At 36.3% G+C, this 27,728-nt stretch overlaps 1 protein-coding gene across 1 annotated transcript in view; it reads right to left on the bottom strand.

The window, feature by feature from the left end:
• Nucleotides 1-27,728, bottom strand: part of ntrk3a (neurotrophic tyrosine kinase, receptor, type 3a) — a 203,515-nt gene that overhangs the window by 86,322 nt on the left and 89,465 nt on the right. Inside the window, exons 5-11 of the mRNA XM_026252909.1 lie at nt 16,148-16,299; nt 15,054-15,196; nt 14,513-14,654; nt 10,828-11,124; nt 9,874-9,888; nt 7,635-7,687; nt 5,655-5,757 (exon numbers count right to left, since the gene is read on the bottom strand). Of these exons, the coding sequence (XP_026108694.1) occupies nt 5,655-5,757; nt 7,635-7,687; nt 9,874-9,888; nt 10,828-11,124; nt 14,513-14,654; nt 15,054-15,196; nt 16,148-16,299 (905 nt within the window). The remainder of the gene's footprint in view (nt 1-5,654; nt 5,758-7,634; nt 7,688-9,873; nt 9,889-10,827; nt 11,125-14,512; nt 14,655-15,053; nt 15,197-16,147; nt 16,300-27,728) is intronic.

The following is a 27,728-nucleotide window of genomic DNA, read 5'->3' as shown; positions in this document are numbered from 1 at the left end:
AAGGAAGGAAGGAAGGAAAAATGGAACAGGAAGGGAAGGGGAAAACAACGTATAAAAGTAGGAAGGAAGCAAGGGGCAAAGGAAGGAAGGGAAAAAATTGAAGGGGATGGGAAATATGAAGAAAGAAAGAAAGAAAGAAAGAAAGAAAGAAAGAAAGAAAGAAAGAAAGAAAGAAAGAAAGAAAGAAAGAAAGAAAGAAAGAAAGAAAATGTAAATGTAAATGGAAGAAACAGAAAAAGCTGCAAAGGGTAAGGGAAAAAAGAAAGGAAGGTAGTTGGAAGACAACACAAGTAAAAAGAACAAATGAAGGACCTAAAGAAAGACATTTGTTTGACGGTGCGACAATAAAATGGGTCATTCCCAGCTACAAAGGCAGAACATAAAGAAATGCTTTATATGGCAGATTTCACAGTAAAGCAAACTCAGCACTACACCTGGTGAGGTCAGAATCAAATCAGTTCTGTGAAGCAGCAAGGCCGAAACTGAGGAGAGCGAAAGTGTGTGTGTGTGTGTGTGTGTGTGTAGGGGCAGATTGGGCTGCTGTAGCCACTGCAGTTCAGCCATCTACAATCGATCACCGATTACCACCCTTGTCAATGAGGACAAATGAGTTCGCACACTGGTCATCTTCCTCATCTCCTCTTCATAATGCTTTTCAAAAAGATCGGTAATTATAACCCGAACACAGAAATAAATCAAGCATACACCATGTTAGAAGTAAAAACACAGTGAGCAATCCAGCTGGTGTAACACTCGCTGAAGTTTAATCAGGCTGCTGCTAGCACACAATCTGTCATTAGATGCACTGGAGCAACTAGAAGGTCTACAGAACCATTTGTCATTTCTGCTCACGAAAGAACTAATGTTTTGTATGTCAGTGCTGCTTGCATACATGCTAACATCTTTTAAAAGGGGCCAAACAATGGCATGGAGAAGTTAATTTGAGCAGTTTCTCGTCAATACAACACAGAGTCTTGGCCAAGTAGGGTTATAATCCTCTTCAAAAAGGGTAATTTAAAATAAATAAATAAATAAATAATTATTTCTTGTTATATACCATATTCTTTTTATAAATATTTAACAATTTAAAAATCTATGAATGTTTAAAGAGATTTAGTCAAATAATGATACCAATTATTACATTTAATATAATTCTATATAAAGGCATTGCAATAAACTCACCAACTACAGCAATAATACTTCCAATACTATTAAATCAGTGATAAATAAAAATAAACAAATAAATAAATATTATTATTATTATTATTATTACTGTGTCAAATATACCCTTGCAAAATAAATATTTAATTAAAAATAAATCGTGCTGAAATTTTGAAGAAGAAAATAATAATAATAATAAGTTAATGATTAATAGTATTTGTTACACAATATTAATATCAATATAAAAATGTATCTCATATTATTTGGTATAAAATTGGTATAACTGTTTTCTTCAAAAGCAATGTCTTTCCCAGTATTAGCTCTCACTGCCATTATTTCTACACAACAATTAAGCATCTCAGATGAACTTCCAAATCCTTCATTTAACAAGATAATAATCCATGGCTCATGAATTACTGCCTTAGACTTGTAAAAAAGATCTCTGATGGGGTTAAGTTAATCATTCTTTTTACAAAGCAGAGCAGCATCCATTTCAAACTTTAATTTGACTGAGACACCACAGGTAGTCTTAAAAAAAAAAAAACACTACCAAAGTTAAAAAGGACACACAAATCAAGAAAATATACGTAAATCACAGGAAGTGTGATGTGCTATTGATGTTTTAGGATCACTAAGTCTGTAATGAGCAATATGCTTTGAGTCACATTAAATAAACTGCCACAAGTAACCTGAAGCAAAGCATTTGAGCTCCATATCCACTGAAATGAAGTCTATAAGTGCAGAACCACGGCTGCCTATTTTATTGAACCAAAAGGATGAATGCAGGCACTGGAGCTACAGATCTCTCATATACACACACATATACTTTACACATATTCTTTCTCAGATGTAAGGACTTCTAAGAGAGAGAGAGAGAAAAAAAAGAAGCTTTTTCCATTTGTGTGAGAGCCCTGCTGTCAGATTTAAGATGGTAATAATGGGATCTCACTGCGAGCCCTCAGAGAAAGTTTAAAGACGTAATCAGACGTAAAAGGTGGGCTGGAATAAGAATCAGGAGACGGGGTCCTTTAAACACCCTGCGGTCCTGCTATAGAGAGCCAGTGATGCCAGGTAGCACTTTCAGATGAACAAAGACTGGATCCAGATCTCTCCAGATATCTTTGCTTCAATCTCCAACAGAAAGCATATGAGGATACAACATAAAGTGATGTACCTGCAATAACATCCAAAATATAGACAAAAAGCGCAATCTCCCTGAACAGCTTCATTTACAAGTACTTCAGACAAATACTAATGTTTTTTTTAAGGACTTTGTGCGTTCCCTGGACCGAATCTTTTTCTTTTCACCACAGGAGTAGATTAAGATTATTTACGCCTCAGTTCATATGAACAACTCTCCTTCATCGCATTGGATGAGAACCAAAAGAGTAATGTAAAGTCTCAACACCAGAGTACATGCAGCTTTTTCCACCGCTCTCAGCTCAGACAGTCGTAAAGAAAGGGCTACTGTTTGATTTCGAATAAAGGAATAATAAAATCGCTGAATAGGGTGACAGCAGGCCACATTTTATCCCCAGGCGCTTGTGGCTTTGAGGTCAGACTTGAGGGCCAAAGTAGGCACAAGGCCAAGAAATGAAGTCTGACACTATAGCGGCATTTAGCAGAATGCGGGGATTGGGGTAAAGAAACCAATATTTTCAAACTGTAGAACTATTGATATATCGAAGAATCAGTAAAACAGCAAATATATGTATATGTAAACTTTACCTATGCAGCATGCTACCTATTTAATATAATTATAGAATATACAAATACTAGAATAAATAAATATATTCTATATATATATAAACAATTTCTAAATTCACAAATATATAAAAATCAGTAATTAAATATTAATTAGTATCATATTTAAATTATTAAAAAACTATTATTAACATTTTAGTACTGTCAGAGTCTGCAGCTGGAGAGGCCAAGATGGCCACCAGAGGACACCCCTGTGGTTTTGTGTGAGCACATGGCTTGTGTTGTGTTTGTTAGTCTTATTGTCTGTCCCCTTCCTTCCATCTTGTCACCTAATTGTTGTTTTTAGTTGCTCAACCTGTGTCTCCCTCTTTACCCTCCTCATTTATCTCCCTATTTATTCTCCAGGTGTCTGCAGTCCTGTGTTGATCCATTGTTATATGTCAGAAGTACGTGTGTGTATGGTATGTACCTGTACCTCTTAAAGGAGCCAAAGGTGATAACAAAATATGTACTTTGTAAATTCTGAAATTAATAACTTAAATGAAAAAGATTTTCTAAATTAAATTTGCTCATAGATCTAATTTCACATACACACAAACACACACTAGAGCTGTGCAAAAAAAAAATAATTCAAATGATTTGTTCCAAGCAAGTTCGGAGCAAACTCCTCCCTTCCATCAGCCTACTTGGCCCTGATTGGTCACCTGGCCAAGGCTTTTGTGATTGGCACAAAGAGGAGTTCTTGAGCCAGTTAGTGAGTGCTACCATTGACAAAGCACTTTTACATAAAACAAAAATATAGTTTTCCAATCTGTTCTTAAGATAATGACATAAAATACAAAAATAATTATGCAAGCGAATTGTGCCCAGAGCTAATTAGAACAATATCGGTCTACATTAATTGAGACATTCTTAGGTTCACAGCAAATTATCAGAACTACTTCAGTAAGACAGTAATATCGTGCTTTACCTGGAAACCTAAAGCTGTACTAGGTATACATGATATATCGGAACAAAAACTTTGTATTTTGAGCACTCAATTGAAAATGTACCCATAACGTATCAATTGTACTTACAGACTCTGGTTCAGAAAGCTTGTTAGTCGAAATAAGGAAGATTAGAAGCCCACAAAGATAAAAAGCCAAGATTAGAGAAGCAGTCCTCGCTAAAATTACAAGCACACAACAAAAGGTCTGAATTGTAATCTGTGGTATCCTTGAACACAGCAGATGTAAACACACTAACTAAAAACCCATTTGACCTGCTCTTTAATAATAGGCAAAGTTAATAGTGAGAATTGGTCCTTAAACTAAAAAAATATATGGATGTTCTTTCTTTCTGGAGTTTGAATATCAGGGTTCAAGCAAATCAAAACACAATCAACTTCCTGTAATTTTCTGGAGACCCAAATTGCCGGAATAAGTCAGATCAAGCCGGAACCAGCACCCCGACTTCTTCCAGCATTATCCAGAGCTCTCCTCCCTCCTCCATTCTCTTCCTTAATTCCATATCCGTTAACGTTATCGGCTTAATCTCCAATTAATTAGCTTTGTTAAAAAGGAATTGAGAGTTCTCACTTTCTGTCAACAAGAGTGGGGGGTAGCAGACGGAATAGGGTGAGAGGGTATAAAGGGATTGGTGGAGAGAAGAGACAAGGGTAGCAGTTGTAAAACATGAAAGAAAGAGTTGGGGGGGGGGTGTCCTCCTGGGAACCAAAGTAAAACAGAGAAAGTCAATGAATGTGGCATTGTGCCAAGGCAAGACACATTCAGCCAACACGGCACGCATTCATTTTGAATTCTGCGGCGAACAAGGGGCTTATGGGTACTTTGACACCCTTACCACCAGACAGAGCCACTGATTACATTTCAGTTGATGTTGAATGAAAAATACAACATGGCAAGAGGCTCCGGGGACCAAAAGCATCACATTAATTATCCCTTTGATACATGAGCATTTGTGATGGTTGTAGTGTAATTGGTGTTGCACGGTTTCACACGAGCCTACATGTCAACGCAACGTTCATTACTAAGCCATTATATGACATCCGGATGACTCATATTCATAACAACTGAGATGTCAAGGGGGAAAAAATCTAAATTTCATGTCAGGGCTGGGACGCAAAACAGGGTTGTTTCCCACTGCTACAGCTAAAACAGCAGCCAAAATGCATCACGGGTAGCCAAACCGATCGTGCTTTGGAGGATTCTGAGAGGAGAGAGGAAAACAAAAACCCTGCCAAACCCATCGGAGAATTAGGAAAGCATGACTGAGCCTAGTATCCCACCATCCCAGCATGTAAGAAAGGCGATGGCTAACAATAGTGTCCACTAACATCTCGCCAGCAATGCACAGGCATTGGACTTCATACAAACCCAAGGGTCCATCCAGCACAGTAACATATGAATCCTATTTAGAGACCAAAAGCGTGCTGGAAACTCCGTCAGGCTCATTATTCCTTGAAATCAGTAAACACAACACCCATTAGGACTCAGTTTAATGAACGATTAAAGATGTTCATACACATCTGAACTCCCAAAAAAGCATTTGCTAAATCCAACCTGATTTGATCTTGCTGAGCACTTTAAAATGTCAAATGAGACCAAGAAACTCAAGAATTTGATTAAGAGCAAATTGTTAAAATATAGCAATTAGAATAGCATTTATCATTTCCATTCTTCCTACAAATCACAGTTGTTGGTATAAAAAAATAAGTCAGTTGATGTCACACTTATTCACTAATCACGTAATGTGCCAAGTTTCCTGCTGAATAGTTTACATTGGCTTACCTTTCATGCCAAACTTTGAACGTCTGCCATATTTGTTGATTAGCACAAACATAACGAGAAGGAGAACGCATGCGAAGCCAGCCAAGCCAACTGCAATCGACACCTAGAGAAGCAAAAAGCACAATATTTCATTTATTTGAAGAACCAAATTGAGATTTATGAAAACTTTAACAGTCATGTTAGCACTTAGCTTAGCTTGAGCTGGTTAGCAGCGATATAGGATTACTGTATGTTTGACACTGAATACTAACATACTTAACCATGATTTTATTGTAGCAAAAGTTTAGTAACATTGTTGGCGTATTTATTTTTGTATGACAACTGTTTTACTACAAATAGTCTACGTTGGTTAAACTATGGTTTTATTTGTGGCTATACCACACTATTTTAACTATAGTTACCATGTTTTTGGTTTTATTTGTAGTAAAATCATGGTTAATGTTTGTAAGGGACTGCATAGTTTAAACTGTTTACTGCCTACTAATTAAAATAAAAATGTGTATGAAACACTACTGAATATAAAAGGCTGAAACGAACATTTGTATGCTGCATTGTTGTTGTTTTGTCTCATCATGCTGCATATTTAATTCCCACAATATAGTTTAAGCTATTTTGACTTTTAATTAAAGCCAGTGCAAAACTAGATCAAATAATAGTTCTTATTCACAAATTTGTGACACAAGGTTGTAAAGACAAAGGTTGTGTGTTTATGGAAAAGGTTTAGACATGTTTTATATTTAAATGGATAACCTCATTTATTTAGATTAGAATGAGGTCAAGAACAAATTCATGTGGCAAGGTGTTTGACGTAGAAATGTTTGGTGAGAAGTTCACCTGTGTGTATATGAAATAATCCTCACAATTATTCAAGTCTAGTAATAAGTCTCTTCCATTCTCATTAATCACACTGGAATGAAAGGTCAAGTCAAGCGCATTGCATCGTGGGAAACCGTATGCTCGGTTGCACATTTTGGCAAACATAGTAGGTCTTCTGGGTATTCTACATGTATGCATAGAGAAAATGTGCATTCTGTTTAAATTCTAAATACTTTAAAAGACATGCGAGCATGCTATAACTTCATCTTGAATCTCAAAACATGTCTTATTTGTTAATATAATAACTTATAATCTAAAATGATTTTTAAAATCTTTTTAGAAGGGAACTACAGAACAGGAATGACATAACTAGCAACTTAAAATGTGTCCAAATAAATATTTCCATCTAATCTCTTGTGTCTCACACAGGAGGAAAAATGCAATTTTATAGGAAACCAATGAAGCGTGTCTTGACTTGTTTATATGATTTGTATTGATGTTGATGCTGTAATCATGAGAGGTTTATGTAATTGGAGTCATAAGTTGCATATGGCAGCACTAGCTTTGATAAACTGCATGAAAAGATAAGTCCAAAGCATATAAAAGGGGGGAACAAATTATTATTATAATAATTCAAGCTAGGTGTTAGATGCCGCTATAGCTAGGATATACTTTCTTATGGGAAATACATAGTGTACAACTTAATATAATGTCGAAATGCTCCAGATAAACACCAAATAAAGACAATAAACAATAAATCAAAGCAGTCAGAATGCTGGAATAAAGCTATCTAAAGCAAAAAAGCTTTCCTTGAAATTAAGACCTCTGAGCAATCGAGGGCCATGCTCACTCTTTGTGTCAGTGCTAGATTCCCAATTAAAACCTTCAGATGAGAATATAATCTCTTTCCAGTCAATTATTGTACAAAGATGAACAAAAGTACTTTAAACAGCTGAAAAACACAGAAGCCACAAGGGAACCGGCAGATAGGAGAGGAGGTAGAGAGTGAGGGGGGAAATGCACAAAAGAAAATGGTTTAGAATAGTTTGTTTTTGACAACAGTGTTATGTGTTTCTGGGAACAAGATGCTCAAGAAACCTCAGTACACTTCATATGGGTGCTTTCGATCTCGGGAGAAAACAAAAAAACAAAAACTAAACTCACTCCAAACGTGTCCTCTTCAGGCCGCTGTGTCATAGCCGTCGGAGTTGGACTCACTAGAAAACAAACAAGAGTGTAGTGTCGCTCAGAAAAAAGAAGAAGAAGCAGCATATATTTTTGAACCTTTTGAGGATAAAATAATACCACATGGACATACAGTGTGTTACTGAGTGTATTTGTCCATTTGAATGTGTAAGAATGCGAGAAATAGAGCTCAGTCTAGTGTTCACGTATATAAAAGGGGGCTTTTGTGCGTGTGCTTGGTGTGTGAGCGCCGCACAGAAAACTGTGCACGAGTGCAGGTTTCCATTACGTCTTTTTGCAGCAGAATCTTTTGAAATCACAATAAAGGCACATACAGAAATTGAGAAGCAGAATCAAAGTGTAATTTCATAACATGTAATCTGATTCCTGACCTTAAGCATCTTATTATTTCTCATTATTTCATTCTTGCAAAAAGACCTGTTTGGTGCCTATGGGGCTATGTAAAATATTTTTTGAAACTTACTAGGTTTATCATTTGTCTTTTTTTTCACAATAATGTTGATAATCGTCTGTTACCTGACTGTTGATACCATCATCGCAATACTTACGTCATATGATACCAAGCCCTAGTTGATATTGATTTTATTTGTTTAGTAACAGCCTAAATGTATTTTTATTATAATTGACTGATTAAATAGAACAATTTGACTAAAAAAGATGTGCACTTAAATTATATATATATATATATATATATATATATATATATATATATATATATATATATATATATATATATATATATATATATATATATATATATATATATAGGCTTTATCAAATAAATGCCCATAAAATGTAAAGATACATTTAAACTTATTGGAAAATAGTCATTTCTATCACTGCTGTGAACTGACCACAGAATATGAAATATATCATAAACCTTGGTAGTCAGCTGTCCATGGTAGTCCTTAAGATATCAGCACAATAACACATTCAGCTAAATATTGTCCAATTATCTTTACTGATGAAATTCCAGAAAATATTGAGATTTTATTTTTTATAAATAATCGCACACCCCTAGTACTGGCACAAAATTATTTGCAGCAGTCGCAATTTTTTTATTTTTATTTTGTAGCTAAATTGGCTGGTGAGTCAAAAAAATGTATTTCAATCCCTGTAGGTAACCATAGTTTGACAACTAAACATGTCAAAATTCTGTTTAGCTTTATTTTGAAAAGTTTATGTACAATATATGGGTGACATTGATCATTTAAAATTGCTTATCTGTGGCTTAAATGTCCAAAAACATATGAGAGACACTGTATTAATAGCATACATTAGATTTTCCCTCCATGTCATTTTCAATAAAGTTTCACTAACTACTAATCCACAAACTTGTTATAAAAACAGGCCATAATGTAATTGGTTTTGTCAAACCAGCCTTTAAAAGGTGATGGATGTATTTTATGTTCACTCTGAGTAACTGTTTTAAGACTTGCTCTTGGAAGGCCACTTCATGCAAAATTGATCTCCAACACACCTGCCTGGGAATTAGTATCGAAGACCTTGATTTTCTGGTTCAAGTGTGTTTAATTAGTGGCAGAGCTAAACTCTGCTGGAAGGTGGCCCTCCAGTAACAGAACTAGACAGCCCTGGTTTTAAGAGAACCTAGGGGTATTATTCACTAAACATGTCTTGGGGCAAGTACTGTTTGATTAGACCCGTTTTTTGCAAGGTTACTGCCATTTCGACAGGGAGTCAAATCCTAGATTAGGCTGCTGCTATTATTCATGTAGTATTGAACAAAAGCCTTAGGCTGTCCTTATAATTTTTTATTTTATTTTGTTTTACCTTGACAGAGGGCCCATGTGATACTCCACACTACAGCCATCTACAGTAACTTCAATCAGAGCTCTGACAGTAACAATCTGTCATTCACACAGTTTCTGAGCCTCAACCTGATTAAATATAGTAAACTAGGGTGATATCAGTGTAACATTCTTGTGAAGGTCAGTAACTGTCCCATGGAAAAGGATCTTATTTTTCTCCCATACTGACAGATATCGGTCACATTATGCCAAAAATACAAAACAAACCGGCCATTTGAGAATAAGGCCAAGGTAACTGTTTAGAGGGTAGTTTTTCGTTCAGTGCACAAACCAAATTACTTCTTTCTAAATCATTCATTGTTTTATAATAAAAGTAATGAATAATTTACAAAAATACATGCAGCAAACAATTAAAAGGAGAAACTCACCATAATCTGGGTAGTCTACAGAGAAAAGAGGGGGGAAAAACAGTGGTATATAATTAATAGATATGAATATGTCAAGATCAGCTCTAAGGACTCGGGTAAACACATTTTCAAAATGCTATTATACTATGATCAGTATTTACCCTTCAGTGCATTCTTGTGCAATTATGGTAATGTTCAAATATGAGTCTTTTAGAATTGAATATGATAAATCATTGCATTATTTAACATGCAATTAAACATTATACTGTTTTGAAATCAGACATGAGGGTATCATATGTTCTGTATGTATACATGTTCATATGCACACAATAACAATGCTTGATGTTTTTGAATAAAATCTCTCATGCTCACCAAGACTGCATTTATTTGATCATAAATACTGTTAATATTTTGAAATCAAATTAACATTTAAAATGGCTATTTCTTTTCAAGTAATTCATTTCATGTTTAATAATAAAAAAAAAGTATAATTGCATATTTTAAATAATTTGTGTGTGTGTTATCAGATGTTTTACTCAAACTTTACTTAATGTACCTATTTAAAGCACAGACTGAACCCAAGTCTTTTGGTATGAAAGTGCACACACTTATGTGCGCTGTAGCATCATCCCAAGAAATGTGAACTTTCCTGTATCTATATTTATCTATAAACCCGGTGGATTCTCACCTAAGGTGTTAATAAGTTATTCAGGCAGGGCCTTTAACCGACATCCAGTCTGTTCTATTTCTCAACACAGCATCTGTGACCTAACAGCTCTAATCATAGAAACGCTTGCCCAGAACAAGAGAACTTGACTTTTATCTCCCACAGGTAGAAAATCAGCATAGTACTTTTTGCAGGTATTATGACACTTTGGGGAAAATGTTTTCAGTTATATATCACAGTTCACTCATTGGGAAGCACTATGTAACTATAGGTTTCAGAATAACAGGTGATGTAATCGAGTCACGTACCATCAAACGGTGGCTGTAGGAAGTGGGCGTACACAGTTTTGACGGCCACGCCCAGGAAGTTGCTGGCCTCCAACGTGTAATTGCCATTGTTGTGGTGTGTGGGGTTTTTGAACATGAGGCATCCCTCTAGATTGTCCTGGTATTCATCCATCTCTGGATGGACGTAATCAGTCGGCTTGATCTCCTCACCCTTATAGTACCAGCGCAGGGTGGGCAGAGGGTTTGCACGCACCGTGAAGATCATACACGTGTCGTGCCACTTCTGCGGCTCCTCAAACTTGATGATAACAGGGGGGACTGCAGGAGAGAAACAAAATGTTTTTCATACAGAGAGGATTAAGTACTTTCAGCCACCATCCAACATAAATCCATAGACCAATGAGCATGGATTATCATAAACCGCATTTATGCATGAGTGGGACATTGGCCTCTGTGGCACAGGTGGTCCGTACGGATATTTGTTTGATCCACTATCCTGCCTCTTGGACAGGAAGATCCCAGGTTAACTGCCTGGCTGGTCACCAAGCATTTGGACGAGCATGGAATGAACTGTCACCAGTTACAATGCTGTAAATATGTCAAACGTTCATATTAAACATTCATCTGGGATCAAATCAGTGGTTAATTCATTTCAATGTGTAATATATATTTACATGAATACGCCTATTTTCACTAAATTCTTCTAGAATTTGCTATTTTAAGCTTAAATATTATAATACGGGACTATTTAAATGTTTGGAGTCTGCATGACTACACCTAAACCTTTTAATTCATTGATATCAAGTACTTTTTGATTATTCTCCAGTCTCAAGGCCAGAGATTGTGAGAGACAAATAGAGAGAGAAAGAGAGACCGAGAGTGAGAGAGACTGACTGACTTTCTCTTATTTCCACCGATTTTTGCCACTCTAAGCAAATCTTACACGGTCAATAAATATTGAGTGTAGGAAGAATCATGTTACACTGTTGTTGGCCAACACCTTTCAGTATAAATGTAAATACAGATACAGCATGTAATTTTATCTAGCTGTGTTCTTATAAGGCCTTTAATTGCCTTACTTCATTCAAAGTGGGCGGAAACAGCTGTTGTTGGATATCGTGTTGTTGTATTTTTCCATTTAGTTCAATTAATGGCAAAGCATCACAGGCTTACCAGGTGATTCTGACAACAGCTGAATTAATGTTTGAATCACTATATCATTTCATTTTACATTGTGAAACATAATTTGGGTTCCTTAATAGTTTTAACTAGGCACAAAGGACGAACACACTGGTTAGTCTCTAGTTAGTTCTGCAGTTATATACTAGTTTTGTTTAATAACTTTGATAAACCAAAGTTTCATTATTCTGTTGAGTTGTTTTGGTAGAGTCATGTCTTTATATATGAGCCTTGATTTAAGGTTTGTCTTTGTTCTCTGCCTTTTCATTGTCTTTTCTGGATTTGTTTAGTTATTGTTTCTCAGGGGTAGGATTTATATGTTTGATTAGAGGCATAGGTTTTTTTAGCCAATTTTCATGAGTTGCTTATTGCCTTGGGATTGTTGTTTCTTTCATTTTCTTTTTCATTTGGGACATTATTTTTGCATGCCTGCACCTATATGGGGAAAATAAACTTCATTTTTCTTATCACTAAAAATGCAATGCGCATTGATTTTTTTTTCCAAGTCTAATATAATGCACAAAACAAATTTTAAGTGAACAAAATCTGGAACATTTTCAAGTCATCATTTTCAAGATTCCTGCATACCACTCCCAACACATAAAAACCGAAAATACACCACCTAGCTCTGCCACAAAGCAATCACATGTACTCTAGTCTGTTCCACCCTGAAACATGATAGCATTGATAAATCTCTCTAATATTTCACTTACAGCTTTTTCGGGTGAAAAGTCCAGATGAAGAACAGCCCTCGTTTTCACAGATCAATAAACTACACAAATGACTTTCCTACAACATGCCGGGTTGTGTAGAACCTACGATTTATTTATTTTTATTTAAGAGTAGGACTATTTCTGGTGAAGCAATTTATCATTATTTTATAGCAAATTTCATTAGCCTCACTGTGATTTTTGTAGAATTTGATTTGACTTAGCAGTCACTTGCACAAAATTGGCTAAATTAAAATACTAATAATTAAAAATCAGTTAACTAATATTCAAAACAACGTTTAAAAGGCAGTGTGTAATTTCTGTGCCACTAACATCAGAACTACAAAAGAACTACAAGACAATCCAACCCGATCTCATGAGAAAACCTAAAGATGTAAAAAATTAAAAAAGGGAAAAATAAAAATGTAAGCATGAAGGGCCACCCCTAAACAGAACCGTTGAAGGGGAGTAGAGATTGCACAGACAAGTCGGCTAGTCGATTAGTCAATTTTAATGCTCTGCCATGACTCTGTAAGCTTGACGTTGACTAGTCGCTGGTCCTATAGAGGGCGCAACAGGATAAGAAATCATTGAAGTCCACATATACGCTCCGTTTCCAAACAGTTAACATGACAAATAAATGCATACTCCGAAACTGCTTCACAAGACCTGTAACAATACCATCTGGATGCACGTTTTAAACAGCTTATCGTACAGGTAAGTTAACCACTGTTCTAATTTAATGCACTGCCGCACTGTAACGCACAAACATACTGCAGGCTACAGATAGTAGCTCGTACATCACTCGCAGATCGTGCGCCCCCAGAATCATTCAGTTGTGTAGCACAGAAATGTATTGCCAACACTCTTCTGTGATTTCTCCTCCCAAAAAATAGTTTAGAAACTGAAAAGTTCTAGCATATATTTCTTAGTAAGTAAAACCCACAGATGCTGCCAGGTAGAATTAATTCACACAAGCAATTGCTCTGTCACTAATGCATTCATATAAATGTAATGCCATAGCTGTGTCCAAGGTGTTCTAGTCTTAGCTCCAGGTTCAGGCTTATTTGTTCATTAATGATGTCATCAGCGACTAGTCGACTTCGACTCGACTTTCATCACATAAATGCCGACTTGTAAAAATCTTAAATTGTTCAACCCCTAGTGGGGAGTAAGCATAAAAGACGAAAACACACATATAAGACCGTATGAATTCATAATGTAAATAGTTACAAACTGACAAAAAACAATCTGTTGTCAAACAGGTTTCCAGAACACCCCTCTCTATCCGTCATTGGTCAATCAGTCATGTAGCACCACCCCAAAATCACACCATTGGCTGAGCCAGTTTGCTATGCTGAGCAAGTCAAAATCCTAAAACAACCAGTGCTGTTTTGAAAGCACAACAATTTTGAGCAAAATCAACTGCCACAATGGCTTACTTTTAGGTGCCTACATGCTAAGCTAGAATAATATATAGTATTTTAAAAACAAAAATTAGACATTTCATCTGTACTTTGCTATAGCACTGATTCTGTGTTTCCCAAAACCATTTTGATCAATATTACTACTTCAAAAAAAAAAAAAAAAACTTTCTGGTGATCTCCCCTCCATTAATGCCTTTAAAACAAAAGGCTCTACAAATTAAGAAACTGAGTTGGTAGCCATGAGGCACAGTAGCAAGTGACAGTAACAAGTTAAAGAGGCAGACAAAGCCAGTTCAGTGAGCTAGACAGAGACAGAATTGGCACGTAAGAGGCAGTGAGGCTGAATGTAAAGATATTCAAGAGGTAGGAAGCAAGAAAAGAGGCACTTACACTGTACTGAAAGCTGTATTGAGGCATTAGTCATCCCAACTACATTCTCTGCAATGCAGGTCAGCATGAAGCTGTTATCATCTCTGCTGACGTTGACCAGAGTTAAGTTGATGGAGTGGACATTGGGTGGATATTGATTGGACTGGAAGAGAGAAAGACACGATAGCTTTTGGAAACAATACCAAGCTTGCACAGATTCAACAAATGGTTTACGGTATAAACCAGCAACTGTAAGGCTCAAGTGAGTCATTTAATAGATCTTAAATTGAGTAAATGCCAAATTTAATTTTAAACATAAAATCAGACTATATGGGATAGACATATAGCCCATTAAAAAGGTAGTACTGGCTATATAGCTGCAAAAGCACAAATGGCTGGTTGGGAACCCAACTGTTTGTTTTTTAGCTGGTTTTCCAAAGTTTTCCAAAGTTGTTTATACTACTTAATTAAATATGCCATTTACCTTGACTGATATCCTTAAATGGTACATAAAATGCATGTTGTATGCTAGTTAAAATGCTACAAGTAAAGTATGCCTTACTTGGTGTGTGTTAATGGAGTGAAGTCCGCCAACAGTCCAGTCCACTTCCGGTACCGGCACTCCTGACCCATTACAGGTGATTGTGACCCTGTCACCCTCTATCACCGTCAGGTTACTGTGACTTACACTGATTTCCGGCAAATCTTGATGGGAAACAGACAAGCACTCATGGTACGACAAAAGGTATTCATTCCATTCATAAATATGTACATGTTAATCTAAATAAATGAAATGACTGAGCTTTATTGACAGCATTTGTGGTAATAATTGCATTAAGTTTATTTTGATTTGTCCTTTACTTTAAAAATAACTTTTTAAGGTCATGACATTAAAGCACTGCTTATACAACATCAGGAAACAATTTGAACATACTAGGCACTACCACACTAATATAAAAATTTACAATAGTTTATGTTTTAGAACTACAGTGTTCTTTTAAGGAACATTTTCCACAAAATTAGTAAATTATTTATTTTCTGTGGTAATCAAAATTAAACAACAAATGTGGTTTTATCATTTTAGCCAAAAATTACTATTCTGTGATCCTTACTCACTCATGTCAATCCAAACCTGTATGACTTTCTTCTGCAGAAAATGAAAGAGAATTTTAAACAATGTGTTATAGTCCATACAATGAAAGTCTGTGGGGTCCAAAACAACATTGGACCAATTTGTTGGAAAATATCACTTTAATATAGGGCCCAATTCAAACTATTAACTAGTTGCTTATTGGCATGCATATTATTAACATAATGGCTGTTTATTAGTACTTATAAAGCACATATCCATGAACATACTCTACATCCCCAATCCAACCTACACTTTACTATATCTTACTAACCATTTATAAGCAGCAAATTAGGAGTTTATTGAGGCAAAAGTCATAGTTAATAATTTGTAAATAGTGACAACTGGACCTTAAAATAAAGCATGGCCATATTTTCTTTTGTGTTCTTCAGAAGAAATAAAGTCATATGGGTTTAGAATCGTGAGTAAATGATGACAGAATTGTCATTTTTTGGGTAAACTATCCCTTTACTGAACCCAAGACATTTATTTTATGGCGACCACAATTTAGAGAAAATGTTCCATACCACAGTTTGAGATGTTCATGAACTGTAGAGGGATCTTGGAGACTCCGTTGCAGAACAGCTGCTGGTTATGGAGCCCGGCTTCGCCTCGCTGCTGCCACAGCTGGATCCAACGGATATTGCAGCTGCAGTTAAACACCACTCTTTCCAGTTTCCTGCCACAACACAGCAGAGCTTTTACTGAGGATGCACATCACATGCACACAATGGCAAGAATATCCATTTAGAAAACCAGCAGAAAACTAGGTGAAGGACACCGCTATTTTACAAAACATCAACTTCTCCAGCACCCATCAGTCAACCAAGTCCTGGAGAGCTGCTGGCAAGGTTCCATTTTGCAGCCAGAGCCGGTTCTCTGCCCAGGGCTTTGTGTACGAATGCTTTCTGGACTGCAGCCCTTTCCTGGCCACGTCTGTCCAGCTATTCAGCATGCCAAATTCACCACTGGTGTCCAGGGCGATCACAGTCCCCACAGATAAAGCCAAACAAAACATGAGCTTCTGGATTAAGGGAAAAACTAAGACGCAAGATGTAATGTAATGTGGCATAATATTTTGGTGCTAAAATGAATTCTCGCAGAAAAGTATACAAACTGGTCAATTTAAAATGGATAATTTAGTTGGTAACTTAGTTGGACACAAGTGAAATTGATTTAAGTGAATCAAAGGATCACCTTGTCTACTAAAGAAAAAGAAATGTCATGACTAGCACATATAACAGATTTTACTTCAGTTTTAACAAATCATATGTTTATCTAAAGACAGTTTAAGCCATAAAAATCTTAATATCATCACAAAATCCTACATTTTTTGTCATAGGCACAGTTTTAAAAAGAAACAAATGTGGACTTAGCTTATGTAGTGGCGTAAAATGCATTCATTGTTTACATTTTGTTAGTACTTCCTGGAAACTGAACCAATAACATTGCCGGTGCTAGAGCCACGCAGGTAAAAACTATGAAAATGTATGTAAAATTTATATATATTTTTTTCCCACAAAAAAAAAAAATGCAGTTTCATGCACGAGAAATATAATTGCCTATACTGTGTAACATTTTCAAATTCATTTGGCGGATGCTTTCATCTGAAGTGACTTAAAGCATTCGAGGTTACATTTTATTACAATGTATCCCATAACATTGCCGTTGACTGAGTGTGGAAGACTGTGAAAGAGAAACGCTTAAACACTTGAAAATATATATTGTAATTATTTGCCAGTTCATTTTCTTAATACATATCTCATTAGCAAGAATTTGGACCTTGTGTGTGAGTAAAGCATATTAGGGTTTCTTAAAGGATCTTCTCGATGCTCAGTAACATATGGGATTATTGCTGCATACATTAAACTGGACAGACGGAAGGGTGTGAGGTCAAACCCACATAAAACTGGCACTGGATAGCACCTCCACCCACAACTACCTCACTTGCCCAAAGAAGGGCTTCCTTTCAGAACCATCTGTATGCCAATGTCTCCAACACCTACTCCCAGTGCAGCTATATCACTGCAAACAACAACCACCACTAGCCCTCTCACTATCGCATTTCACACTCCTTCAAACAACCTTTGAGCGCAGCCACCCCCACTCCTGCACCAAAAACAGACATCTTCTACATCAACCTCCTCCAAATGTCTAAATGTCAGCTCTGACATATCTCCCTGCGATCATGAAGGCTCCACTGAGAGTTTAGAGGGTCTTCAACTTCCTGGAAATGTTGAGTCAGGGGTGCTGTTTCCAGTGCTTCAAACTATCCCCTTCCCTGCCTATATCTTCTTCTTTACTGGTGTTAAGGGCCAAGCTTAAGGCATCACCGCATCTATCCAGTATATGTAATGGAAAAATGCTTCAGTAGCATATAAAACAAAGAGGATATTACCAATATATATATTTATGTAATTGCATTTTTTGACTTTATTAAAATAATTATTTAATCATTTGTTAGATATTTTAAATAAGATTGTGTTAATGCAATAATAAAAAAAAAAAAAAAAAAAAAGAATTTGGCAGATAGATTAACCATGAGGTGGAATGCATATTTTAAATAAAGTAAAATAAAAAAGCTAATTAAAAATAAATATAGAAAAGATATAGAAAAAATAATAATCATACAAGACCACGCTGCAATTTCTGCAATGTAGTCTGTTCAAATGCTCACAAAAAAAACAAAAAAAACAAAAATTCATGAAATTAGTTAAATGTAATTTTTGTACTTTTACTATATGACATTAACTTTTAGAATAGTACTTCATAATTAGACTTTTTGTCCGACTAAAGTGTAATTTTTCTCTGCAGTGCCCAATTGTACTGATTTAGGAAACTGTATGGCAACTGCCAATAGTTACTGAAAGCAAAGAACAGGGTGTAATCGCCTTTGTTCCGTTTTACGCTCACTCTTCGCTTAAAGGGCTTCCAGCCGGCAGGATCCTGCAGCGCTGCGGAAGGTTCCGGATCTGATCTCAGTGGGAGTCTCTCCCCTTTAAGAGTACGAAATATTAAGCCCGCAGGATATGTCTCACCTGGCCTGCAGCCTGGAGGAGCATGACAGAACTAAACCTCTGCACGCTCATTCATTCATCAGTGGCTGCGAGTGAGATAAACTTTCTCATTTGCAAGATAGGGCAGGAGATATGCTTATGAACTGAATTCCATGCATATGAAATGGGCAGAACTGTAAGCTCTGGGAAACAGCATTGTTGCTCATTCACACAAACGAGTGGGACATTTTTCTCTTGAATCTTTAAACAATTTTGTTGGCACGTTCCTCACAAGGACAAGCGCAACCTGCTCGTGCATTTCGAAGCTTTGATGAATAATGATCAAAGGAGAGCCTAAGTAGTTTCTCCACCCTTTAAAACTAAATTAACATGGCTAATGAGAAGAGTGCATGTTTCCTCTCTTACTAAGCAGTATCATGAACAGTTCATAATGGAGAAAGAACTCGCACAATATGTTTAATTTATAGTCCACGTCGTATGATACTCTTGATTAGTGGTTCCAAACTAGTGTGCTACTGGTGAGTTACAACCCAAAAATGAGCCACAACAGGCTTGTTTTGATTGGTCACAGATAGCAGTAAAAACAATAAAATAAAATTAACCATATAATCTAGCTAGGATAATATAAAAAAAAAACAAATTGCACAAAGCCTCTCTGCACCAACAAAACACACAAATCTAACCAGCTAAGTTGCTATAAATTAAAAGTTAAACCAGTCTATTGAAATTATAGGTTTTTTTTTTTTTTTTTTTACCAAGTTTAGAATGAGTCTGACCAGCTGAAAAGTGCCTCAATCACCTCTAAAACCATCTACCTGGTTTGGCTATGCAAGCTGAGAGTCCAGCTAACTATACCAGTCTGGTTTACCAGATACAGAAACTCGTTGAAGTTGACAATGTTGGTTTTATCTGGTTTAACTTGACTTCTCACCTATTTAAGATGGTGTTCAGCTTGTTTTCTGGTTTCCCCAATGTGGCCATGCTGGTTTTTAGCTGTTTTAAGTGGTCACCCAGTCTGACCAGCTGACAAGTGTCAAAAACTCCTCTAAAAATATCTAAATAGACCAGCATAAGGTACCAGTTAACCAGAAAATGTAACTAAAGATGGTACTGCTGGATTTATTTGGTGTACCTGGTCTACCAATATGGCAGACACCATGGCCAAGCTGGTTTTAGCTGGTTAAGGTAGTCACCTGGTCTGACCAGCTGACAAGTGTCACAATCTCCACTAAAATGTTCTAAGCAGGTAAAACTAACTGCTTTGACCTGACTAAAGGACCAGCTAAGCATAAGTCAATTAAAGATGGTATTGCTGGTTTTATTTAGTTTAACAGGTCTCCCAATGTGACTAAAAACCCTCAAAAACCATCTAAACGGATAAAACTAACTGGTTTGGCAAGGCTAAGAGACAAGCTAGCCACATTAGATTATACACATACTACAAAATCCAATTAAATGTTGTATATTTAGTCGAAGACTAATGTGGACATGCTGGTCTTTAGCTGGTCAACCAGACCCCAGTCTGACCAGCTCACAAGTCTCAAAAACCCTTTTAAAATTATCAAAACCTAACCAATTCGGCCAGGGTTGTCATGTTAACCAGTTTAGACGGATTTAACTTGTCTCCCAGCATAGCCAGTTTCCTAATCAGGCTAGCTCACAAGTGCCAAACAAACTCTCTAAAACCATCTAAACAGACCAGTCCAACTGGTTTGGTTTGGCCAGGCTAGATAACCACATTAGGCTAGATTAACTGCAACAAGTATTCAACTAAGGTGGTATTGCTGGTTTTACCTGGTCTTGCCACCTATACAAGATGGTGTTCAGCTCGTTTTCTGGTATCGCAAGCTGGTTTACCTAATTTCATTCAGCATGACTAGCTGACACATATTTAAATCCCTTCTAAAATCATCAAAATAGATCATCTTAATTTAGCAAGGGTAGACCACCTAAAGCACCTGATTAAATGAATTGGTTTGATGGTTTCCCAACATGGCCAAGCTAGCTGGTTGCTCAGCCAGACCATCTGAAAGTGCCTAAAATCTCGAAACAGATGAGCCTATCCAACTAGTTTAAGCTATTTTTACCAGCAGGCAAAGCTATTATGGTTTAGTTATGAAAGCTAATTCACAGCTACCGAGAGCTTTACTTTTTCCATACATTGCGAACTTGAATAAAATATCAAATTAACCTTTCGAAAGGTCAAGGTGACTGCTAGCTGGGGAAGAAAAGGAAAAACACAAGGGACGTTAATGCATCGAGCCTGGGTGCTTAAAAAATGTCCAAATAACATGGTCTAAAGTACATCTGCATAGCTGACATGCATTATGCATGCACTTTTGCACCCGCATGCAGCCAAACGAAGGGACGCCATTGAATAAATCCACTAGAGCGTTGAACGGTGGGTCAGGGGAATACACATACTGATAAACAAATGGGAATATATACACACATCTCACAGCTTAATGAAAAGTACTACCGCAATGGAGGTGACAAAGAGTGGTTGGCTTCCTAGGTAAGACAGAGTATAATTGAGCATTTATCATATGAATCAATTCAAAAGAACTCCAAAAAAGGCTTTATTCATTCTTCCTTTCATAAAGGGTTCATCCGCATACAGTAGCGCACACAACACGAGCATAATTTATACATAAATAATAAGAAGATTGCGCTAGCGTATGTTCGGGGAGCTCTCAAGACATGCTGTGTAAATGTCAGCTATGCATTGTAGATGAGTTAGCCCATACGTACTAACTCAACTAATGCTCTCCCTGGAAACACTTTTCCATTAAGAAGGAACCTGGAGGACGTGACAGATGACATAATCCAGATTTAATGACATTTGAGAAATACACCTGCTGCAGGTTGACTTATTAAGGACTGGTTAGATTTAGACTCAAAACAAAGGGAAGTAAGCAAATGCAAGGTTAAAGCCAGCGAGTGCAAGTGAAGTGTAGAGGGCAGCTGGGTACACCTGCAATGTTGCAGAGCACTTTGCCTTAAGACAAAATGGCCTGACAGAGCCAGGCTTTAGCGCTAGACCTGGATGTAGACCGACAGACCCATTCAGATTCATTATATGGTGGCAATGAAAGGTTAAGCTAGGGGATACAGCTGTGGCGGGGTGCTCTACAGTTTCAAGCTGCTGGGGTCATGTGCTGTGACATATCACAGTGGGCAGCAGTTTAAGCTCCAGCCATTGAGGTCCTAACCTGTGCGTCCAATGCTTTCAGAGGAGACGATTCTATTCACATGCACATGACTAAATTCAGTTTGGGCCATATCACTCCAGGTGAAAATGTAGAGACAGTATGCCAGTGCATATGCCAGCCGCATTAACTTAAAATAAATATTATAAAAATGAATACATGAAAAATTAAGTACATAGATTAATATATACAAATAAGAACAATGATTAAAGAACAATAATAAACATGTTTTTTCAGTACATAAAGGAACAAATAAAACAAATTAAAATAAGGCATTTAAAATAGACATAATAATAATAATAATAAAATTGTGTGAAATATATGTATTTTTAATTATAAAACTAATAATAAAAAGACGAGTATGTTTAGATACAGTATATAAAGCCAAACAGGTAAGAATAAAATAATAAATAAAAACAGGAAAAACTTACAGATAATATAATAATGTTATCTTTAATAATAATAATAATAATAATAACAACGACGGCGACAACAACAATAATGATAATACATGTATTAAAATATACATTTATAAATATAAAACTAACAATAATAATAAAAAATTTTATGAAAATAAATGCCTAAATAATATATAATATAAAAGACAAAATAATGTTAATATAGTATATAAAGTAAAACTGGTCAGAATAAATAAAACATACAAATAAATAAATAATAAATGTTTTAAAGATATGTATATAAACTGAACAATGTATATAAATAAATTTCAGATGTAATTTAGACAAAACAAATCCCCACTACTGTTTCCAAATGAGCCAATTAATAAAAAATAAAAAAAATAAATAAAAAAAGGAATAAGCTTAGGGCAGTGCTGTCTAAAACAATTTAGCTGACAATTCTATAAACCAAATTGGGTGTCAAATAAGTGGCATCCAAAATGTCCAATGTTGAGGGTCATTACTTTATATTAAGAGCAGTGAATGTGAAAGAGAAAGTTCCCCATTCCAACCCGCGTGTGTATGTGTGGTAACAGATCGAAACCCACAACTGCTGGCAGGAAGACGGAGCCCCATGCAGCGGATATTAGGGTTCTCTCTCCAAGCTCTCATTACCGTTCCTGTGATGCTCCGAGTCATTCTTACAGGGATTAAATTGGCTTTCCTGCATCGTTGGCCTGATCCCATATGAGGGGGCATTGTTTAATCATATTATAATTAAAGTTTTAAGTCCCTCTAGTCATCACAACCTAATTATCAATCAGACAGGGTGTCAAATACAATCACACGGTACCTGATGGAGGGCAGAAATGAAAGAAAAAAGACATACTGTTTGCTCAACTCTTCATTAAAAGACAATGAATGCCATTTCATGCCCAACTTTCTCAAACAAAACTGCAGATTAATTCTCCCACAGACGAACTGTGGAGAAAAGCGAGGTGATATTTGTAGGGCTCTCACACCTTCTGCATCATTACCCTCACAATATGGCTGCACTGCCAGCTTCAAAGTATGGAAATCCACATTCGTCTCAATCCATATGGATTTTCTGGATGTGCTCCAAACAGCAGGTATCATTTCCCGACCTGCACTTCTCCACCACATCTCGGGACTGACTCTATTACCGTTTACGCCGGCAGAAGGCAGTTTCCATTAAGCATCTTTGGTGTTTTTCATAAGCTCCGGACGGGAAGCTGTCAGCGGGCGTTGGGAGCGACGGGAGTGATAAAGACTCGTCATTGACCACAGCTCTAAATGACAGACGTCAATATGGATTGGAGGGGAGCGAAACATGCAGCGCTGCTCTGTCAGGCAAGAGTAGTGTTTGCACAACAGAGAGCGAGAGAAGGCCAACGACAGAGATTGATGGTGGTCCGCCGTGACCCGAGAAAGCGTGAGTGACACTGAAATATGCCCACAAGTGGGTAGGGAAGTATGATATTGTGTTAGCCAAAGCCCTGGTGACACCAGATAACAATAGACATGCCCCTAACTTCTATGTTCTGGGATGGAAAACTCGGGAAATGGCAGGCAAGTGGTTTACTACTGGCTGAGTGATAGACTGAATTTTTTAAATCAATCAATCAATACATAGACACACTAACATTCAAAAGTTTCGATTTAGTAAGAGTTTTTGTTTGTTTTTTTCCATGATTCATACATTTATAATGTGTGAGAAAAACATTGTATAAAAAATATGTGAACTGGTAAAAAAAATTATAAATATATGTAAATTGTGTAATTAAATCGTATATACGGTCTATCTATCTATCTATCTATCTATCTATCTATCTATCTATCTATCTATCTATCTATCTATCAAAGCTGGAACTGTTTCAAGATTTTGATATAGCAGTTTGTTTGTTTTTTCTCACTCACTATATTAATTTAACAAATGTACATTTTTGTATAGTCTGGCATAGCCAGGCCTTTAGACTTATGGTCTAGAATCTATGTCACCTTTCATTGGCCAAGGCCCGCTCATGAGTACGACATGTCAAAAATATTAGTTTCGTTCATCTTCATGTTTCGGGGCATGGAAATGTCACCACAATAACAGACTATAAACAGACAATAAAACTCACGGACGTAGATTCTATGCCGCAAACTTTAAATATTTACATACTTTTGAAAATCCAGTGTTTAGTTCAGGGGTAGGCAAGTTTGGTCCTAGAGAGCATCAGTCCTGGAGAGTTCAGCTCCAACCCTGAAAAAAACCCTCACCTGCCTGTAGCCTAGTAATCCTGAAGACATTGATTAGGGTTGAAGCTGAACTCTGCAGGTTTGCGGCACTCTAGGACTGAACTTGCCTACCCCTGGTTTAGTTAATCCTGATAAGTGCTCATCGTCACAGTTGTAAACCCTATGTCTTTCTTCTTTCGTGAGTGGGTTTGGTGCCACAGTATCTTTCCAGGTGGAACTTTAAAGAAAGTGACACACACGTCTCCAAAAATCCTGTAGAATTCAAACAATCCAATGACGACTTCGGCACTCCTTAAGTGTTTCCACTTTTGTGTCCCATATGCATCAGACATTTAGCCAACGGTCCATGGGTGTGACATCTGAGGCAGAGACTAATTTTACATAACATTTGGTTTATTGACATATAAATTTACTTTTTTGTATTAAATTAATTACATTTTATTAAATTAATTAAATACAATTATAATAAATAATTATTATAATTAGATTAAATTAATCTATCTACTGTCTATTATATAACTGTGGAAAATATGGTTTTATTAATTGTTGTAATGCAGTATTTATTTTACCGTTGTGGCAGGGGGGGGCGTGGTTTAGCGAAGTCTGCAGCGGGAGAGAGGATCAGGAGACGAGCAGTAAGTGAGTGGTTTGGGCAGAAATTATTATCACCTGTTTCTGGTTCTAGTAATTGGCGTGGAGAGGGTATAAACCGCCAGAAGAGATGGAAGCAAGTGAGAGAGAGTGGGACTGCTGACAGAAGCCGGAAACGGAAACCGGAAGCCGGAAAGCGAAAGCACCGAGTGAACTCAGCAAAATAGAAGTCACCATCTGGTGTTAGAAAACTTTGATTTGTTTTTGTTAAATAAATATTCGTCAGCAGTCCAGCCGACCCCTTGTCCTCTTCCTTACCCACACGAACTCACAACAACCGTATTTTCATGTTATTATAAGCATTTTTAATCTACTTGATATGATATAGACACATTATCAATGTCTAATATTATATATATATATATATATATATATATATATATACACACACACACACACACACACACACACAAATATTAAACACTGATAATGTTCATACTGTATCACCCAGCCCTACCAATCTGAACCACTCCCTCACACTGTCTTTCTGCTCTGGTACCCACAATCCTTTGCGTTCAGAATTCCATTAAAAATCTATATTTCATAGAAATATATTGCCCCATCAGTCCAGGATTAACATCTTGATATAAAACGCATTAAGCAAATTGTGAAAAATGTACATTGATGTTATAATAGATACATGGCACAGAAAGACTGAATAAATGTTTTCACTGTTTTAACGGAATTGCATTAAATATGTAACTAATCGCCGGGGTAAGTGGGAAGTAATAATCAATAGAGGGGGACATCATTACCAGTGCATGAACATTTTGCCAGGCATCAGTCATGTTCCTCTCTAGTTCTCTGCTGAGCTTATTATTTTCATCATCTGAGTGATTACTTCAGGCTAACAATCAATATGAAAGCATCATCCCTATTATTCCACACATAAAGTGCCAAACACCACATGAGAGAAAGAGAGAGTAACAGAGAAAGAGAGATAAAGAAAAAATAACAGAAGGCAAGAAAGAGGTAGCTTGCTTGCATTTCCACTTTGAAACGGTTGATCATTTGAGATATTCAGATTTTCAAAGCAATATAATCAGTGACACCAACAAACCCATGTTTCTATCTATCTATCTATCTATCTATCTATCTATCTATCTATCTATAGGAATTCAGTGTTGAAATTACGATAAAAAATACTTATTAGTATAATAAATAAATGTCAATATAAATATATTTTTTGTATTATACCATTTGTGCAAATATTTTAATAATAAAAAGTAATAATGAATATAATGGGGAGATTATTAAACAACAAATATATATATTTTTTTATTACAAAATATTTTGAAAGAAAAATATATAATGCAAATGAAAAATCTAAATATCAAAATCGCATCAACAGCAGTGAGGTTACTTATATTAAATATTTATAATAATAATAATTAAAAGGTTAACACAATCATTAATGGGTTTTGAACTGTACTGATCATTTCTACCAACAAATTAACTACAGATATGGAAAAACTAAACAAAAAAAAATACTATATACAATGAGGCATATTAACCCTAATTTGCTATAGCCAATTCTTAAGGTTAATGTCTGAACATAGTTCATTAATATTCTTCCTTTTCCCCCCACATAATCTGCAATTCTACTATGAACTGTGAATCTCAATACTGTTTCTAGGAACTTATTTTTTTTCTGCCACTGAAGTAAATAGAGATGTGCTTTGGCATAAAGATTACTTTTTAGCTCATGAATTGCTTATGATTAATTTTCACTGGGGAAGCTTTCAGAGTACAGGTAGATAGGTCTGTATTCTTCAAAGCAGCATGCTACTTTAAATGGCCAGGAAATTACTGAGAGATTTCTGTCAAGCATCTCTGTTTTCCTCTCATGCTTTCACTAGATAGTACACAAAAGCTTGGCCTTGTCTCGATAGAGAGCACCGTGTTGGTGTGATCTGACATCTGGAAAGACAAGATCACGTGTAGTCATTGTAACAGGTGGGGCCAGAGATCAACGCAAGAGACAAGAGTACCTCTATACCTACTAAATTTGCCCAGCTCAGTTTAAAAACTGTCAAAACACTTCCTTCACAGTCCTTTCCTGCTGTTATATTGTGAAAAATCACAGCTTTTTTATTTTATTTTTTTTCATTTGACAGACATTTTGTTGAGATTAATGCAGTATAGATATGCAGTTTATTCCTTCTGTGATGCTAATAAGTATGTATCGTCTGTACAATGTTAAACAAACCATCTTTTTTTAAAGCGTCACAAGTGCTGCCAGGAATATGATAGGAATCTGATAGGAATCAGAAATGTTTGTAGGAAAAGGAACTGTGAAAAATGGATTCTCAGCAATACTGCCAAGTTCTGTTCAAGACTAATGAATATATGCATTTTAATCTTTTTTCCACATGCATAATGACTTAAGCATCCTTATAAACTGAAGATTAATTTATGATCTCCCTCCACAATATGTCACCAGGCTTAACGGTTTTCTCCCAATCAGTAATCCCATTAAATTGCAGACAAAAAAACAAGACGAGTGAGTATGTGCACTGGTTCTTCGCCGCCCTTTGCCGTGCTGTGTTTGACAGGGACTTAAAAGTGAAC

The sequence above is a fragment of the Carassius auratus genome, unplaced genomic scaffold (assembly GCF_003368295.1).
Source record: "Carassius auratus strain Wakin unplaced genomic scaffold, ASM336829v1 scaf_tig00032278, whole genome shotgun sequence".
In the NCBI taxonomy this organism is placed as follows: domain Eukaryota; kingdom Metazoa; phylum Chordata; class Actinopteri; order Cypriniformes; family Cyprinidae; genus Carassius; species Carassius auratus.
The sequence above is the reverse complement of the archived record's forward strand: the minus strand, read 5'-3'. Positions and strand labels throughout refer to the sequence as shown.